This window comes from Carassius carassius, chromosome 21 (genome assembly GCF_963082965.1).
Source record: "Carassius carassius chromosome 21, fCarCar2.1, whole genome shotgun sequence".
Taxonomy (NCBI): domain Eukaryota; kingdom Metazoa; phylum Chordata; class Actinopteri; order Cypriniformes; family Cyprinidae; genus Carassius; species Carassius carassius.
The window spans coordinates 24,127,598-24,146,332 of NC_081775.1; the positions used below are offsets into that span (position 1 = coordinate 24,127,598).

Below are 18,735 nucleotides of genomic sequence, written 5' to 3' on the forward strand. Positions count from 1 at the left end.
ATTCAAAGTCCAGGTACCAAAGAGAACCATGGCGTTCTGCTTTAAATACCCTGAAAAATACAAAACCTTCTGGCGATTCGAATTAATCCGAACGAACAAAGAAGAATGTTTAGATTTAAGTCTGTTGTTGTCAAGCAGATTTGTTTAGCAGATGCAAGCGAACATTTATTTTTTTAGCTGATAAACGGCATTTTATTATTTTGAAAAAATATGTTGTAATCATGTACAATGGTAACCTTTAATAAGTAAGCAATATACGAATACATTCAGTAATCTTGTATAGTTAGATAGATACAAATATTTCGATGAACATATTTCTAAAGACTAGAGAATTCAATTACTAACCATTTTAGTTCTATGACACCACAGTCTTGAAATGTTGGATAATTATGTAGGCTAAAGAAAAAATATGTAGGCTATATTGTTTAAAAATCTACTTTAATCTAAGGGTAGATAAATTGAAGCAGTGCAAAAATAATTAGGCATCTCACTGACATTTTAAAACCTGGCAAGTTTTACATCAATAATCTTCGCTTTTAATTCTTGAACGTGTCCAAAACAAATGCATGCAATTCTAAAATCATTTAGCAATAAATAATAATAATAATAATAATAATGATAATAGCACTTTCTGTTAATGTTTGTGTTGTGAACAATCCGCTGACTTTTAAAAGTATGAAGAGAAAAAAAAAATCAAATAGTCACATGAAATATGTTCTAGAAAAAACAAAAACAAAAAGACTTAGTTAAGCTACGAGAACAACGCTAACAATATACAAAACAATGCTGGTGAGAAATATAGAGTTTTAATAGTAAATGTTCTACAAATACAGAGAAACAGAAGCGAGCGTTAGTCTTGCAAATGCTAGAATGATGTAACTATTCCTATGGCGCTAAACCACATTAATTAATCTTAAATAATTAGATTACAATCAAATATCGCAATGTTGTGTTTATATCGATGATAAATGGCAAGCACATTTAATCTTTTTGACTCTAGTAGCCAGCTTTAAAATCAGTAGTTCTGCAATAATGCTACAAATGAATGTCATTTTCAAACGACGCAACAATGTTTACAGTAAACAATTGCAAACATGCAGTAAACAATTACGGACAACGAACTGCCCTTAAAGTCTAGCGTAACAACTTACCGTTTTGCCTTTATCGAGACTGACGTCATTCTAGGAGGAATTGTCTCTTCACTAGGCTACAGCAAATGCCTAAAACAAAATCTTGTCTTTTAAAATATAAACAAAAAATACGAACCTAATTTTGACTAATAATTCCTTGTAAATAATAAATAAATTTATCTCAAAGAATCCCGTAATCAACTTTTTAACAGCTAGCCAATTTTGCCTGAAGGGCAGTTATGCCAAATCGTCAAACAATGCTTTTAAAGATTATAGTATCAATAGTCAATTGTCTTACAGGATCTTTTGCCTGTATTTTAGTAAATAATTTCTTATGATAAAAGTTTTATGTTTTAGCTCTGCGTGATGCTTGTTATTTGAGAAAAAAACGCAGGTGGACACAGTTGAAAAAGAGACAAGCCAATCAGATCGCTCCTTCCCTCTTTGGCCAATGACAGGCGCCACATTGTTGTCAAATTTGTCTAATGAAAACGTGGGCGCAACAATAGATCTAGAGGGATCTGTATCCACTGAAGATCTCTCGAGGAAGTTAGTGTCTCACACTGGCTCCAGCAGCAAACTCTGCTCTCTCTTAGACTGTCGGCTCATCATTGAGTTTAAAGTTAGTTTTGTAATACCTTCGATGGATTTTTGTGTTTTTAAATTTTTTATAAGTTTTAAACATATGTTTAATTTCTAAAAGAGTTTATTGGGCTGCTTGTGGACAGCGCGCAACAAGTTGAAAATTTCACTGGAAAGACGACTTTCATAAGCAGTCATAAGTATTTTCTGATCTCTTCTCTGGACACTGGCATTCGGGCTGTGTTCTTCCTCAAGTGCTGTGCTAAAGAAATTCGCCGTGTATCGATTCTGCTCAATGCTTATGAAACGTCTCCGATCGAAGACTTCGGTTGCGCACGTTTTTTAACCTATCGATCGGCTGTTTGTTGATTCGGAGAATATGGATCTTCGTCCAGAGATCCCACCCGCCTCCCAGGCAGTGTCGCAGGTTCATCCCAGCGCCGTTGCTGCAGCCGCTGCCGCCTCCATCCCGGTTTCCATGGCCGGTAACCTCCTAAGGGCCCCGCCGCTGTTGCTTCGCGCTACAGAGAAGTATCCACGAACGCCTAAGTGCGCCCGGTGCAGGAATCACGGCGTGGTATCCGCGCTGAAGGGGCATAAGCGCTACTGCAGATGGAAGGACTGCATGTGTGCCAAATGCACTCTCATCGCTGAGAGACAGCGCGTCATGGCCGCTCAGGTTGCGCTCCGCAGACAGCAGGCGCAGGAGGAGAACGAGGCAAGAGAACTTCAGCTGCTCTACGGCACAGCAGAGGGTCTGGCCCTGGCCGCTGCCAACGGCATCATACCTCCCCGGCAAAACTATGAGGTCTTTAGCTCAGTTAACAACGAAACAAACTCTGGTAGGTGGATAAATTAAAGCCTACTCCTATAGCTACTTTATACATTCTTAAAAATAAAAGTTTCAATTATATTTAAAGAATTGTAAATAGAAATTAATTACCTAAAAAACATTTTATGCACTTTTTAAATAAACGCTCTTATACTAAATCCAAAGAATCTCTAATGAAACATCAAAAAACTTTTTGAATATTCAAAGAACCATATGGAAAACTTAATTATTTTAAAAGATTGATATATTTTGCTAGTGTATTTGTTATTCAAAGAATAATATCGAACTGTGTAGGCTATTTCAAGTTGAATTCCAAGTTTCACTCTCATACAGTCAAAGAAAAAAGACATGTTTAGCTGATGGCAATTATTGACGTGCATCAATCTATTTCAGGTGAATCGAACATCCAAAAGTTCGAGTTGTTCCCCAAGACATCTTTATCTGTATCGGTGACCCCACAGCAGGCGCCTGGAAAGTCCGTATCCACAGACACCGAATCCGTTCCAGGAATGTCGTCTCCAGATATGCGTCACGGCTCGGGTTCGGAGAACGGTGACCGCGAATCCACTGTGAGCTCCCCGATTGCCAAACCATTAAAAGACGGCGATGAGACGCCAGGCTCAATCAGTCCGCTCGGTTCAGACTCCGGCTCGGATACAGATAAAGACGACCAGGAGCCCTCGCCCTCCTCCGCAGCATCGCGACAGATGAACGCCATCGATATCCTAACGAGGGTTTTCCCCAACCACAAGCGCAGCGTCCTGGAGCTTGTGCTGCAGGGATGCGGCAAAGACGTGGTGCAAGCCATAGAGCAAATCCTCAACAACAGCGGTCAAGCCAAGGGCCCAGAGGAGTCCTGGACGGCGGATCGGATGCTGCAGAGCGCACAGCCGCACATGTCCTCCAACCCGCGGCCAATGTTACCAGGAACCATGACGCTCAGCAATAGATCTGCCTTCTCTCCTTTGCAACCCAACGCGCCACACTTTGGTTCCGACCCGAGCACGTATTCTCTCAGTACGCATTTGGGCTTGAACCCACTCCGGCTCGCGTACTCGGCTCACAGCAGAGGCCTTGCCTTCATGGCTCCATACTCCACCACGGGTCTGATGCCAACATTGGGCTTCAGGCCGCCAATGGACTATGCCTTCAGTGACTTGATCAGAGACAGGACTCTCTTGCATAAAGATCAGAGCTACACCAATGGACTCTATGGTCCTCTGGTCAACAACACTACAGAGAAACAGTGAGATAGTGTTTCCCAAATGTAGACAAAAGTGTTTCTTTTCTTTAAAGACTCGTAGGCCTAAAGATTACTCATCCTTAAAGACTCGCGGGCCTTGTGTTTCTGTATATAAAATATGTCTAGTTTAATCACCAGAAAATGTGCTTGGTGGTCGTGGCTTCTTTGAAGTTTGTAATAAATCAAAAAGAAAATGGTTACGCGTAAAGGTTAAAGTAATTTTTACCCATCTTACTGCAGGATGGGGTTACCGACACTGCCTCAGCGCAAGAGGAGCCAGAGGTGAATTATTTTAGACATTTAGCAGGGTAACCATAGTATTTTCGAGTAATGTAAATTGTGTATTTTAAAATCCTTCACGTTTGTTACAATCCATTTAGATCATTTACCAAACGGATTAAGCCCCCGTGTGATAATAGTGCAATTCCTAGGATAATAATTTGCTTCATCATTAAAAAAAGGGAATATTCTAGCATTATTGTTATTGTGGAACGTCTATTATTCACTCTTTTTCTGCTCAGTGTCTGTTAAATCGTGCCATGTTCATTCGACAGAACAGAAGCTCTTTGGATTTAATATGGTTACTGGCTTAAGTAGACATTTGTATTCCCATTGTGAGTGATATATTGTGTTACAAGACTAAATTATGTATATTGCATTTCTTGATGATAAAGTAAAAAACAAAAACATTCAAAATGGATCTAAAAAAAAAAGATGTAAAAAGATTGTTTGTTGAATGAAATCTTGCTGCGTTGCGAAGTGTACATTTCTCGGTGTAAATTTTGCAAAATAAATAAATGTTATTTTATTCTTACGTTTTGCTTGTTTTGTGCATTACATTTTTTTATTTTGGTTTGTTTATCCATATTGTATCAGTTGGCGCATTGTGACTTATTTCAAAACACATTTTGAAAGTAATACAAACTTTTAAAAAATAATAAACAATTCAATTCTTTCAATATGTTTAACAAAATCAATACGTTTAATGTATTATTATTATTATTATTTACCATATGTATTTAAAAAAAAAAAAAAAAAAAAATAAAATAAAAATAGCTAAACATATTAGAAAGTAAATTTTTTCATTGTTTCATAACAATAGGCCCATATCAATTTATTATTTTTTCGCATCGACAGTCCAAGTTATAGAGAGATGATATTATAAGCTCTTCTCTTCTTTTAAAAGATTGTGAAAGCCTCTAAACAGAGACAGTCTCAAAGCAGAAGTCCACTGTATTTTCGCACGAGGAGTGTATAGCTGCACTATTGAAACGCGATGCCATGGAGACATAATCCCCCTCGCCAGAGTCTGTTTACCTTCTCCCCGCAGATAAAACAGTGTAAACAGCAGTGTCGGATTGACAGTGTGCCTTCATTTAACGGAGAAACCGAGCACTCCAATGTTCATAATGCACATTTGATGAGGTGCATGATAACACAGACCCTTCTCTCGGGTTGTTTAATATTTACAGAGACAGTGTTTTAATGAATTTGAGATAAATTCCTCTGCTACTCAGTTTAAATTTAGTTCAGTGTTTTTATTTATTTTACAGTCCACATAATTATTACAATTTCGGTAGGCCTAATTGTAAATCGAATAAAAATACTATGTTATACTATGTTATAAATACTATGTATGTAATGTTACTGTGTTATAGTCTATTGTTTTTAAGTAATGAAATCGTCAAAAGATTTACGACAAAATGGGTTTAAACTATCAAGTTTATTTCATCTAAATAAAAAAGCCTAATACCTTACATATAGGCCTATGCTAAAATACATTCAACATTTTTTTTTTCTGCTGCTACATTTAACAAAAAGCGTTGGATTTTGAAATGGGAAATATTTTATTAGACAGATTTTTTTGTGTGTGTTCAGATACCAAGCATGTTTAATCTTAGTTTCAATCTATTTTTTTTATTTTATTTTATTCCTATCTATTTTTACTTACATTGCACAAGAATAACTGAGATACATAGCATACGCCTGTTAGTCTTTTTAATTTTACATTTAGGCTACTCTTATTCAGAAAGAGAACAGACAGGAATGTGGTAGCTCCATTTAGCCTTTATATTTTTCTTATTATGAATAGACTATTTTAAGATTGTCCTAAAAGCAACGCAAGGCTGCTTCTAAAATGTAAAATTCTAAAAGTTTATTATTTTCAAAATGATGAAACAAACAAACAAACAAACAAACAAACAAACAAATATGACACAGTTTGTTCAATGTTCAATTTGTTCAAAAGAGTTAGACGAATATAACGATTCTAAAAATAAAGAATATAATAAATAATAAAATAAACACCAATTACTAATATAAAGAGTCATTAAAACACCAATACAAATAACACTATTGACAAACTGTCTGATGAAATTCTCTCGTCTTGAAATTGTTTCCAAATTTGACAGCATGTTAAAATTCTGACCTTCCATGCGAGAATATGTCGCCCTCTTATGGTAGGATGTGGAAATTCACGTAGACGGTCAGTGGATTCACAGGTGACTCGTCTAATAGCTTTTTCTTTGATTATGTCGCCACCTTGCGGTGAAATATAATGAAGCGCATACACAGAGGTACAACAGAGAGTAACGTTAGAGCTGTTCTGTCGTGTCGCCAATTACTAGTTTCTCGAGTTCACGCGGGAATTTATGATGGAGTTATACTAGAATTGCAGGTTTCGATTTAGGGTTAAAAAAGGGAGGCTTAGGTATCGTTAACATCACTTGAAGAGCCGTTAAAGTGTACTAAAACGCTAATTTGACAAGCGTCTATCAAGTGACGTAAAATTTGCGCCACAGAGTGCAGTTTTGGTAACACGATCTTTGATGTTTTTGCTTAGAAACAAATTTTCCAACTAACGACTGTAATAAAAAAGTCAAATTAAGATTCATTTTATTGTGAACATACGTTTCAAAATGAGCAGAAACACATTGGTCCCCATTTAAGGCAAGACATGGATGTGCCCTGATCATCATGTCAGGATTTATTATTATTAGCATGTAAACTGTACGTGAGCTCTTATTTCATTAATATACAATCTAGACAGAATGCACCTACTATAAGATTAGATGTTAACTCTAGCAAAGTCTCTGTGAGAAATAGGGAAACAAGTAGTGACAGGTGTAAATGTAGAGATTATTTGTGTGTATACGTTTTGTTTCATTCTGTTGTATCATTTATAGAAACTTTTTTTATTTTTTATTTTTACATGTTTATCAGGTACGAATTTGCAATAAGACAGATCTGTAGCACTATCAACTGGACTGTTATTGATATAATACTTACTGCCTCTTTCTTTGTCTTGTTTGTGTTGAACAGTGATAATGACGGCGCCAGAGGTGGGTAGTAACGAGTTACATTTACTTCGTTACATTTACTTGAGTAATTTTTTGGGGTAACTAATACTTTTTGGAGTATATTTAAAGATGGGTACTTTTACTCTTACTTGAGTAAATTTTTTGGGGAAAATCTGTACTTTTACTTCGTTACTGTGGGCGACGCTCCTCTCGTTATACTTTATCTTAATGCAATAAATGTTATAAATGCTTCAGTTTATTCCAAACGCGACGTCTACTTTTCTCTGGGCAATGAGCGATGCCCATTCGTGAATTATTCATTCTTTTGAGTCAACTCTGTTCAAAGGCTTGATCAAACCAATTGGCAAACGAGTGAATTGGTTCATGAATCAGTTTGAATGAGTCGTTCAGTTCCCTGCCTCACGCGCCTAGCGTCTGAAGCGGTTCACTCAGAGTTGAAAACGTGGATATGGAACTGCACTGAATTGAAAGCAAATCTGCAAAGGCTATTTGCTTGCGATGCAGATCTTTATTAGATGAACACCGCGTGTGCTGTCTACTGTTCAACAGGTAATAACTTGGGCTACATTCGATTACAGTACACCATACCGGTGACATTAGGTTGTTGTACGTGTGGCTTATAACAGAGGGGAGTCAAGTTGAATGCAGCTTCCAAGAGACAAAAAATAACCGATTAAGATTTTATTAATTTTAATACAATCACATCGGTGCGAGTACGTTCAGCGAGTCATATCAGATGCTAAATTCAGATCTGTGATCGCTTGCTGGCGCTGAGCCAGAGATAGATGCGTTTTACAGCGCTGCACATTATAGCCAATCACACAACATTATGTTGAGCTTTTGAATGCAATGGCCAATCAGAGGTGTTCAGATGAGTCATCGCTAAAATGCCGGTGCTTCCTTCGCTCGCTGACTGGAGACGAATTCTCTCGTCAGAAACAACAAAGTGCAGATGTGTGTACGAATCTATAATTAAGATATTGATTTCACAGTGTTAACAGTTTCAGTGATTTTAATGGGAGTTTCTGAGAGTGATTGAACTCTAGATTTTCAGTGAAAATTATCTTTGATAATGTAAATGTTATTTGCTCTCTTTCTGAACAATGAAAGATTAGTAGCAATTTTTATATCACATTAACTTTCAATGTAAAATTTACATTTAATATAAAGTCAGTCGTATTAAAAATATGTTATGGCATGACACCTATATCTGTTACTTAAGTAAACAGACAGGGTTTTATAATAAATTACATAATTAGGCTACTTTGACCGTCGCATATTATCATTATTAACATTCTATGAAATGTGTGAATCGACATATTTCATTATATAGTTCATGCGTCTGGGAATGTTTCTAATAAAAAATAAAAATAAAAATAAAAAAATGCTTAATAATAATTTGCCAATATGCTGTTGTGGCTGCTGTGTGTCACATGACGACCCCCATATGTCTAGACACAATTAATTATGAAACTTGCACAATATTTAAGTTCAAGTTCCTTTATTTATACCCGAAGGTAGATTTTGTTTGCAGTAGAGTCCTCATACACACATATGAAACAGAGCACATATCACACATCATCAAAAACTACATCATCAAAAAGTTCATATCGGTCCAGAATAAATAATACATACATTAAAAAAAACAAACAAAAAAAAAAAAATTAGTTTCAGTAGTCTCCTCATAAAAAAAAGGAAGTAAAATACATAAAAACCAAGTACACTATAAGCTATAACTTATTCCTCAAAGTAATGGCTGTAGGAACAAAACGGTTTTTGTGTCTTTTTGTTCTACACCTGGGGATTATAAACCTACGCCCAGTGGGTAGAAACTGGAATTCTGTGTGCAAAGGATGTGAACTGTCATTTTTAAATTGAACTAGTTATGCGCTGTAACTGTTTTGTATACTAATACTAATATTTACTATTTTATTGAGCGAGTTTTTATTTTTCAAAGTGAGGTTCCCAAACCAGGCTGCTAGCGCAAAGGATAAAATTGACTCATGAAAGCGTGATAAAAAAGGGTCATGATGGATTTATAAATGTGAAATTGATTCAGTTTCCTCAAACAAAACAAACGCTGATGTCCTTTTTTACAGGCTTGTTCACAGTTAGTTCCAAATGTAAGTTTAGAGTCTATTACCATCCCCAGGTATTTATATGATTTGACACATTCAACAGTTTGACCTTTAATTGATGTAATTTATTGTGTTTGGATTGTTTTTTTTTCCTAAAATCTATAAGCATGTCATTTGTTTTAACTACATTTAGTTGAAGGTGAGACGCCTCACACCATTCAATAAAGTCATTGATGACTGGACCGTGACCTGTTTCACTATCTTGGAGCAGGCTAACAATTACTGAGTCATCTGCATATTTAATTATAGTCCTGTTTTCCCACCTGCTCTGGCACATATTTGTGTACAAGATAAAAAGAAGCGGTGAGAGTACGCATCCTTGTGGGGAGCCTGTTGATGAACAGACTTTTTCTGAGAGACTGCCATTCACTCTCACTCTTTGTGTCCTGTCCGTTAAAAAGTTAAGGATCCAACCGAACAGGTTATTACTTAGATCAAACTGTTCCAGCAGCCTTGTGGTTAAAATATGAGGTTGAATTGTATTAAAAGCAGATGAGAAATCAATAAATAAAAGTCTGGCATGAGAGCCATTGTTATCTAAATGCTTAAAGAGTAAATTAAGTAAGGTGACTGTGGCATCTTACACCCCCCTACGGGGTCTATAAGCGAATTGCAGAGGGTCAAGTAAATGCTTCGTTTTCCTCAATATTTCAGACCTCACTAATTTTTCAAAAACTTTCATTACTATTGATGTAAGTGCCACTGGTCTGAAATCATTAAGATTTTTGGTGTTGTTAGATTTGGGGAAAGGGATAACTACAGCATCTTTCCATACCTCAGGTACTAATTGTGCCTCTAAAGACTTGTTAAAAAAGTAGTGGAAGGGAGTACTCAATTGCTTTGCACAGGTTTTGAGTGTGCGCCCACAGATGTTATCTGGATCATGACTTTTATTAACTCTTATAGAGAGGAATGCTTTGTGCACTCCTGCTTGTGTTATATTAAAATGTTGAGTGTCTACAAGCTGTTTACTCAAATTGTCGATCTCATAGCTAAAATCAAAAATATTAAAACGATTATAAAATTGAATAAGAGCACTGGCCAGCTCAGTATCTGAGCTGAAGCCATCCAAGGTGACTGGGCTGCTGCTTTTTAGATTCTGGAGGCCTGCTATGGTTTTCATACTGTCCCAGGCTGATCCAAGATTGTTTGTTGCCATCTGGTTCATAGTCTCGATTTAGACAGTTTATATTACGCTTGCAGAAATATACTTCTGCGTGCAGACAGAAGAAGATCCGTCAATGTGCATTTGGTTTGTTATGTTCAGATGTTCAGTAACTTAGCGGTCATGTGAGGAGTTTTTACTCTTCTCTGTGTCAGAGGTTATTTATACATATATAATACATACTTTAAAATATAATTTATTTTGTGATGCAAATCCAAATTTTCCTTATGATCCTTTCCTTATGAGTTATGATCCTTCAAAATATAATTCTAATATATTGATTTATTACCAGTGCTGGAAACGGTTTTGCTGCTTAATATTTTTTTGGAACCTGTGACATTTTGTTAAGGATTATTTGATGTATAGAAAGATTAAAAGAACATCATTGATAGTAAATCAACGTATTTGAATGATTTCTGAAGGATTATGTGGCATTGAAGACTGGAGTCAAGGCTGATGAAATATATATATATTTATACACACACATATACATTACATACATTTTATCTATATATCTAAATAAAAATAGGCTCAGTATATGACCCAAAGTAACTAACTAACTACTTGAGTAGATTTTTTATCCAATACTCTTTTACTCTTACTCAAGTAACTATTCAGACTAGTACTTTTACTTTTACTTGAGTAAATATTTCTAGAAGTACTTTTACTTTTACTTGAGTACAGTTTTTGGGTACTCTACCCACCTCTGTCACGGCGCTTATACACAGTAACAGTTGAACAGTTTACAGGGCAAACCAGTAGTGCAATACAACATTTGCAATGCAATATAATGCAATTCAGTAATGATTGAGGGATGGACAAATAAATGTTCCTTGAAAGCCTAATATATCATATTTAATACTCAACATGATCTTACTTAAAAAAAATGTGTGGAAAATCAAGTAGACCAAATGTTGCTGCTGTCCAGTATATTGAAATATGACTAACAATATAATATATATATAATTTGATTTTAAGATTTCACATAGAAAAAGACATGTAACGGAGCCCGAAGGTTTAATCATGTTGATAATTTAGAGGCCTTAGAAATTTGTGTATCAAATATGATACAGTACACTGTAACAAATTTCTGTAGTTTTCACAGCATTATTACTGTAAAACGAGCAAATGCTTACTGTAGAACCTGTATACAGCATGTTACTGTAGATTTGCAAAGCATCATGGTCAATTTTCAATGGCGGGTAAATTCTACAGTAAAAATATTTTTTCTGTGAATCACAATACAGCAATTTCTAGAGGATTTTTTTTCCAGCCATGGAATGCTGAAAAGCTAGATTCCACTTTCATAGGAATTTTAACTTCAGAAAGGTAACTTTGCTGATTTATTTCCACTGTTTACTCTACTCAAGTTAACTATTTGTTCAACTAATTTATTATTTATTATTATTTGTTCAAGACTGCACTGAGAGAGAGAGAGGTAAAAGAGCGGGACACTTCCTAGTAAACTCGTGTCTTGTGTGCATTTTATTACCAAAAAAAATAGTGCATAATTTCGATCGATTTTCTAATTTGGCAACATTCGATAACATCATCAGTTTAGAGAAGGATAGCATTGTTGAATAAAAATTAAATTGGAATTGTGTATGTCATGTGTCTGTTGGTGCACGGATTTTTCTCTAGCGAGCTAACGTCAACTGTCACCGCCGACACCGCGTGCGTGCGCGTGAAGCCAAGGCCAAATTGGTAATCCCTAGTGTGCGTAAACGTTCTATTGAATTAATAGGAACTTGTATGATTTTAATGAGAAAACATCACCTAACAAGTCAGCGTTTATAAATCTGAAATATCTCTGTACATTATTACAATGCAAACACCCTAGGCATGTAAACGGTAATTTTTTTAAATGTCGGGAATTTCCCCTACTTATTAAAAAGCTACGTGCATTACAGTAACGAACACCATGAGCATGATAAACATCAGACGGACATGACCTCAACATATATAACAAACGACAAAGTGCTCATTCTGAAATCTGAATTTATTTAGAGAAATAAACTGACTATATACAATGCGGATTTAAAGACAAGATAGTATCCAAGATAGTAAGTTAAGCTTTTCATTTGATTATAGCGCAATATTAAAAACATAATTGTATTATTCATTGTAATATGTTAAAATCCATTTCTGACACTAATACGTTCATGTTTAATAATTCCTGAATAATTATGTTCATAAAGAAATAGCCTATATTTTGATCAGTCATCTGCGTCGTCAGTGCACAGACATACCCACCTAAATGTTTTTAATATATCGCTCATCCTGCCCCAAAAGACCGTAAACACATGACATAACAACTAATCCCATTTGACTGATTTGCTTCAAATCGGGTGATTTTAGGTCTGCGGTTTAAATGTAACTCAATGGTGCTCTCTGCTGGTAGGGATTAGTAAAATGGCGGATCGAACACTTCTGGTGGCTTCACTGCCAGTTGGCAGTTTAGAACGCGATGAGCGATCCAGTCATACTGTAGATCAGTGGTTACACCCCTTGCCATACTGTGATGCGTGTCCCGGTCAGAACACCGGTGAGACAAGACAAAAACAGCTTCCTTAAATGCATGTATGCATATGTGAATAATGACACTATGGTCATATGATCTGCCCTGTGGCCTATTCAGAAGACATACTCTGACATAATACTCATTCATTTTGTGCTAATTACTGAATTATAGCCTGAAAACAGTTCAAAACTGTTCTTAAAGAAAAAAATGTTGATAGATTTGGTGTGAGAGGACTACAGGTGACTTTTTCACTGGAGGAAGCGTTCTTATGGATTATGGACTATTTTGGCCAAAAGTGATGGTTAAAAGTTAAAACTTCTTTAAATATGCAGTTTTTCCACTTCAGAAGACATTAATTGATGGTCTGGAGTCATGTGGATTAATTGTGGATTATTGTGATGTTTTTATTAGCTGTTTGGACTCTCGTTCTGACGGCACCCATTCACAGCAGTGGATCCATTGGTGAACAAGTGATGTAATGCTACATTTCTCCAAATCTGTTCTGATGAAGAAAAAACTAATCTACATCTTGGATGGCCTGAGTGTGAGTAAATTTTCAGGAAATTTTCATTCTTGGGTAAACTATTCTTTAAATGCATGTATGCATATGTGAATATTGACACTATTCAAAAGCAATTTGGTCATAGGATCTGCCCTGTGGCCTATTCAGAAGACATACTCTGACATAATACTCATTCATTTGTTGCAAATTACTCAATTATAGCCTGAAAGCAAATGCGTAATGAATGCTTGTGTTCATTTTTGTTTGTTATTGGTTTGTCTCTGGAGGGCTTTGGGGGCTGTGTCGCAGCCTGCACTCTTTGGAAAAACCCTTTCCTTCCTATGAATTATTTGCTTGGTTCTTTGTTGGTTAAGTAGACCCAGGGAGCAGCAACCATTTGTTTTTGTTGTCTGAGTGTGTATTAATCACTTGTCAAATTAATTAGGCGTAACTGGTATTGTTTATTCAGTACACTGCATCCAATCACCCAGTCTTTGCTGTCTCAGGAAGCACAGAGTAGAATTTACCACAACATTCCTCTGAACTCGAAGTTGAAATCAGGGTTTCTAATTGTTAATATACGTTAGGTTAGGTTCAAAAGCAAGCATTGATATTAATTTGGCCTGGCTAGCAGTGCTAGCTTGCTAAGAGACCCTTTAAGACCATGCAGGTTGTGTGTGTATCAGGTGGTCTTTTACACTAGATGGCAGTCTTACCACACAGATGTTTCCCATGACGCTGATATCACTGTTACAAGGTCAAGCTGTTCTGCTGCAGTGTTTCTTTGATCCTGTTGGAACGAAAATAAAAATCACTTGTTTTTGTTGACTTTCGAAATTTGCTAGTATGTGTTAGCCAGCTGTAATTCTAACACGCTTTTAGGTGCTGTATGAAGAAGACTATATTTTGTTGTTGTAAAAAAAAAAAAAGAATATATATATATATATATATATATACATATATACATATATATATATATATATATATATATATATATATAAGAGGTGGGTATAGATTAATTTTTTTAATCTAGATTAATCTCACTGTGATCTTGAAATTAATCTAGATTAATCTAGATTAAAATGGCTCATTCGAATTCTGCCGATGGCATTCAGAATATGTGTGTAGCCCAAATAAAATTGACAAACAGTAAGTCTTTGAGAAGGGGTTTATCAAGCTAGATGGTGCATTAGAAAAGGGGCTCATCTCCTGTTTCCAAAATGCATCACAAAATGCTTGAAAAAGCTGTAAACTAATTCCACATGGCACAAGGTGCAAACAACATTACGCCTGTTTCACACATACTCCGTCTGCAGTGCGTATGCATTGCATAATTTTTTTACGCACCCATGTTAACGGATTCCAGTTGTGTTCCAGGAGCGTTGCGTCTGCAGCAGTGCAGCGATCGTTTACGTACCAAGTAGCAAACTGTAAACGCGTCCTGTGTGAAAGCACATCGAGTCCGTGCTGCACCACATCCATAACGCACACGGACTGCATACGCACTGCAGACGGAGTATGTGTGAAACAGGCCTGAGCAGAGCTGTTGCTGGGGTCAGCGGGGACCCAGTGAAGGTTGTACCAGTGGGCCCTGTTTGAAATTGTTTAATTTGTATGTTCGTTTATTTTTATTTATTTGTGCTATTTACACAATGTTTAAGTTTTTTTTCAAGTTTGTAGGTGTCAAGGTACAAAAACCAAATAATTAAATGTAAAATAGCACTGGATAGTCTTCAATGTAAAACTGAAATATACAATCAAACCTACATTTATTCAGACACCTTCAACATTTCTCACATTATTACAGTTTTGCTATATATATATGAAAAAATATATCTGGTGTCTGAATAATTTTTGGTTTGACTGTTAAAACTACAAAGTAATTCAGTCAAGATCAGTGAGTGATTTTCACTTTCATTTTCTTGGATTAACATTATAGCAGCCAGTAGCTAAATTAGGTGCGGTCACTTTAAGAGACAATGAACGCATCCAATATAATACACATCCCATTTTTTTTTCTTAAATGTTTACTTTCACTTAAGAAATAACTGTGTTTTTTCAAGCATAATTTCCAAGGTGGATATTTTGACATATTTTGTATGTATTTGTCGGCAAAAAGAGCAAAAATAAGCAAATTCGATGTTCAAGTGTTTTGAGACGCCTTTCTCTGTGTGAGCCCTGAACACCACAACACTGAGGTGCTGAATTGGGCTCTTTCACATATTTTTGTTTGTTCAAACTGCGATTTGTATTTGTTCGTTCAAGTGCAGGAGGGACTTCGAGGAGAACTTCGCAGAAAAGAGTTCGGTTCAGTGTTTCGCTGTCCGTGATATGTGGCTCTCTCTTTCTCCGCGCCGAAAAACAGCGCGCGAATAACCAGCTACTCTGTTCAGCTTTTCTGCGTCTTGTTTTTGTATGCTTTAATGTTTAAATCGACAAGCGGTAAGGCTTAAAAACACGTGAAAAAGATAAGCTTTCGTGACGATGCGCAGCAGTGACCTGTAAACTGTCCTGAGCATCTTTTTAGGCTGGCCTCGGCCAGTCGGTTATATAAAATATCAAGGTGAAAGTCATCATAGCTTGCTTAGTATAGACCCAGCTCCCAACCCAACTTTGAGAATAGATTAACGGCGATACTTTTTTATCGCCCGATAAGAGTCTCACGTTAAAGGAGCTATGTGGAGGTTTTTACTTTAAAAAAATCTTTAAGATAGAGTTTTCATTTGTACATGTATGAGCCAACCATGATGTAAAAAAAAGAATGACACCTCGACTGTCCACCACGGTTGCCTCTATCAGCCTGTAGGCTCAATTGTGTGTGGAGGAGTCGGGCCCGAATTGGCGCGAAAATTCATATATATATATAGTGCTTTCATTCATTCAAGGATACTTTAAATTGATCAAAAGTGACAGTAAAGACAAAAATAACTATTTCAAATATATACTCTTCTTTCTATTCATCAAATAATTCTTAGAAAAGTATCAAAGTATCATGGTTTACACAAGCAGCATATTAAGCAGCATAACTGTTTTCAGCATTGATAATAAGAAGAAATGTTTCTTGAGCACTAAATCAGCATATTAGAATGATTTCTAAAGGATCATGCGACACTAAACACTCAAGTAAAGGCTGCTGTAATTTGAACAGTAGGTTTTTTATTTTTGTTTGTTTTTACAGTTAAATTGCATGTTTTTTTGATTATTGTAAGGTACAGTACACTTAACAAATTAGCAGGTTTTCACAAAACATTTTTTTAAATGTCAGTATTTTGTTTTATTCTTGAGTATATGAAAAATTACCTTTCCTGAATAGTCTTACTCATTCCTATTTCCCCCAAATTCTTTTCTAATCTTTTTAATGTTTCCAAACTTCCAAACACATTCAATGAATTAAAATTACAAACACAACCATGGTGCTGCTCTTTTTTTTCTTTATTCAGTGAAATGTGTCTGTTTCTCCATCTACTACCTCACAGCGCTCAGCATCCATTGTGTTGTTGTCAGCGTGACAGCTATCCTGCAGTGAGCTGATAGGTTTGTGTGATGAGTTGGGGCCTGTGCGATTAGAGAGAGTCTCAGTGGAGCCACTAAAGGGCACGACTGGACACAAATGTCACCACTGTGACATCAATCAGGTAAAGGTGAAGGGTAATTATGAATATGAGGTCAACAGTAAGCAGTCCTCCGCTTGTGAATCAAAAATACGAGGCGGACTGCAGTGATTACTGAACATGAAGATGCTTTAGCCCACTGCAGGAGATGCACTTCTCGCAAAATGCACAAGTTCAACCTCCACCTGTGATGAAAAACATTCAGTTCATCGCTTCCTCCTGGATGCTGTTTGTGCATTTACAAATCAGTGTTTCTGAATATTTTCCAAGCTATCAGCTGCTTACGGTGGGCGTCTCCTCCAGAAGCTCGGCTGGAATGAAATGCATTGAAGTGCGAGAATCTTTTAAGAGGCGAAAGCAGAAAGTAATTTTGCGAGCGCTTCGCCGCCGTTATCTGACTGTGTGTTTTTGCGAGTTTCCTCTGGCTGAGCTGTAATGAATAATTAGTGGAGGGAGAAGATAAATAGCCATGGGGCTTCCTGCTACTGAGGAAATCCATTAAGGTTATTACTCCTTACATAAAACTCATTTTCACTCTAAGAGCTGCCTTTACTGTCCATGCTGAATAACAAATAGAAAGTGCATAAACAAACAAAAGAAAGGCAATTACTTTTCCTCTCAATAGAGAACGCTGGTGAACGCTCCTTGTCTCTGGGGTGCGAGGATGGTGTTCAGTTATGAGGGGATGCAATCTCATGGGAGGTGGAAGTGTGACTCACTTTAGCATTGGGTTGATGGCTTTCAGTGCATTACCTATGCGGGGGTCAAGGTAAGAGGTCTGACCCGAGCCGGCAGGAGTGGATTGGAGATCAGAGGCAGACGGAGGTCAGCAAACTGTGCATTTTTTCAAGGAACACCTTGAAGATTATTGATTTTGGGGCGTCATTTGATACATTGATTTAAGAGTAATTGAATGCGGGTCTGTAGAGGGAAAGGTCTGCAGAGGGCTTATGTCCCCATGTGACCTTGGCATCTGCCCTTTCAGGCCCTATTCATGACCCACGTGGTCAGTGTCATATCACAGCCAACCTGCTGTCCTGTGTAGTGGGATTAAATGTCAGGACGTTGTAGGCAAGGGCCATTTTGATTGTGTGATTGCCCACAACGTCAGTTTTCAATCATGATTTTAGATAAAACTAAAATACAGTTTAAAATCTAAAATAATATATGTTTGTTATTGTTTGTTTTATATATAACATGCATGATTGTGTGTATTGGAAATATATTAATAATATATAATAACACATAATTCCTGATTTAAGTAAAAGTTAAATATAAATAAAACTATCATTATATATAACCATATTTATTTTAATATTTTATTTGACATATTTTTTATAATCGTTTGCTCAATTATATAGGCTGTACATGTAAATTTAAAATATGTAAATATAAAAGAATAAAATATATATTTTATATTTTTATATAATATTGTTTATATATTTAAAATGTTTTAATTATATGATGATAGTATATCTATATTTATTACAAATATACAAATATTATAATTATGTTTGAATATATTTATGTATAATATTTTTGTCTATTTCTTTTTTTATGATAATCATATGAGGATCGTATGTTTATATTTAATAATTTTATATGTAAATTTCATAAATAAATACACAAAGATTATAATTATAATTGAATGTATTTATGTGTAATATATTTTGTATATTTCTTTTATAATT

General features: G+C 36.0%; 2 protein-coding genes across 2 annotated transcripts in view; one reads left to right on the forward strand and one right to left on the reverse strand.

Moving 5' to 3' along the window:
• Window positions 1-18,735, reverse strand: part of LOC132097943 (elongation of very long chain fatty acids protein 7-like) — a 343,464-nt gene that overhangs the window by 247,656 nt on the left and 77,073 nt on the right. The window lies entirely within an intron of this gene.
• LOC132097939 (doublesex- and mab-3-related transcription factor A2-like) lies at window positions 1,648-4,474 on the forward strand. The gene is made up of 2 exons (XM_059503952.1): window positions 1,648-2,554; window positions 2,938-4,474. Exons 1-2 carry the CDS (start codon window positions 2,092-2,094, stop codon window positions 3,792-3,794), a joined length of 1,320 nt encoding a protein of 439 aa, XP_059359935.1. The 5' UTR covers window positions 1,648-2,091; the 3' UTR covers window positions 3,795-4,474.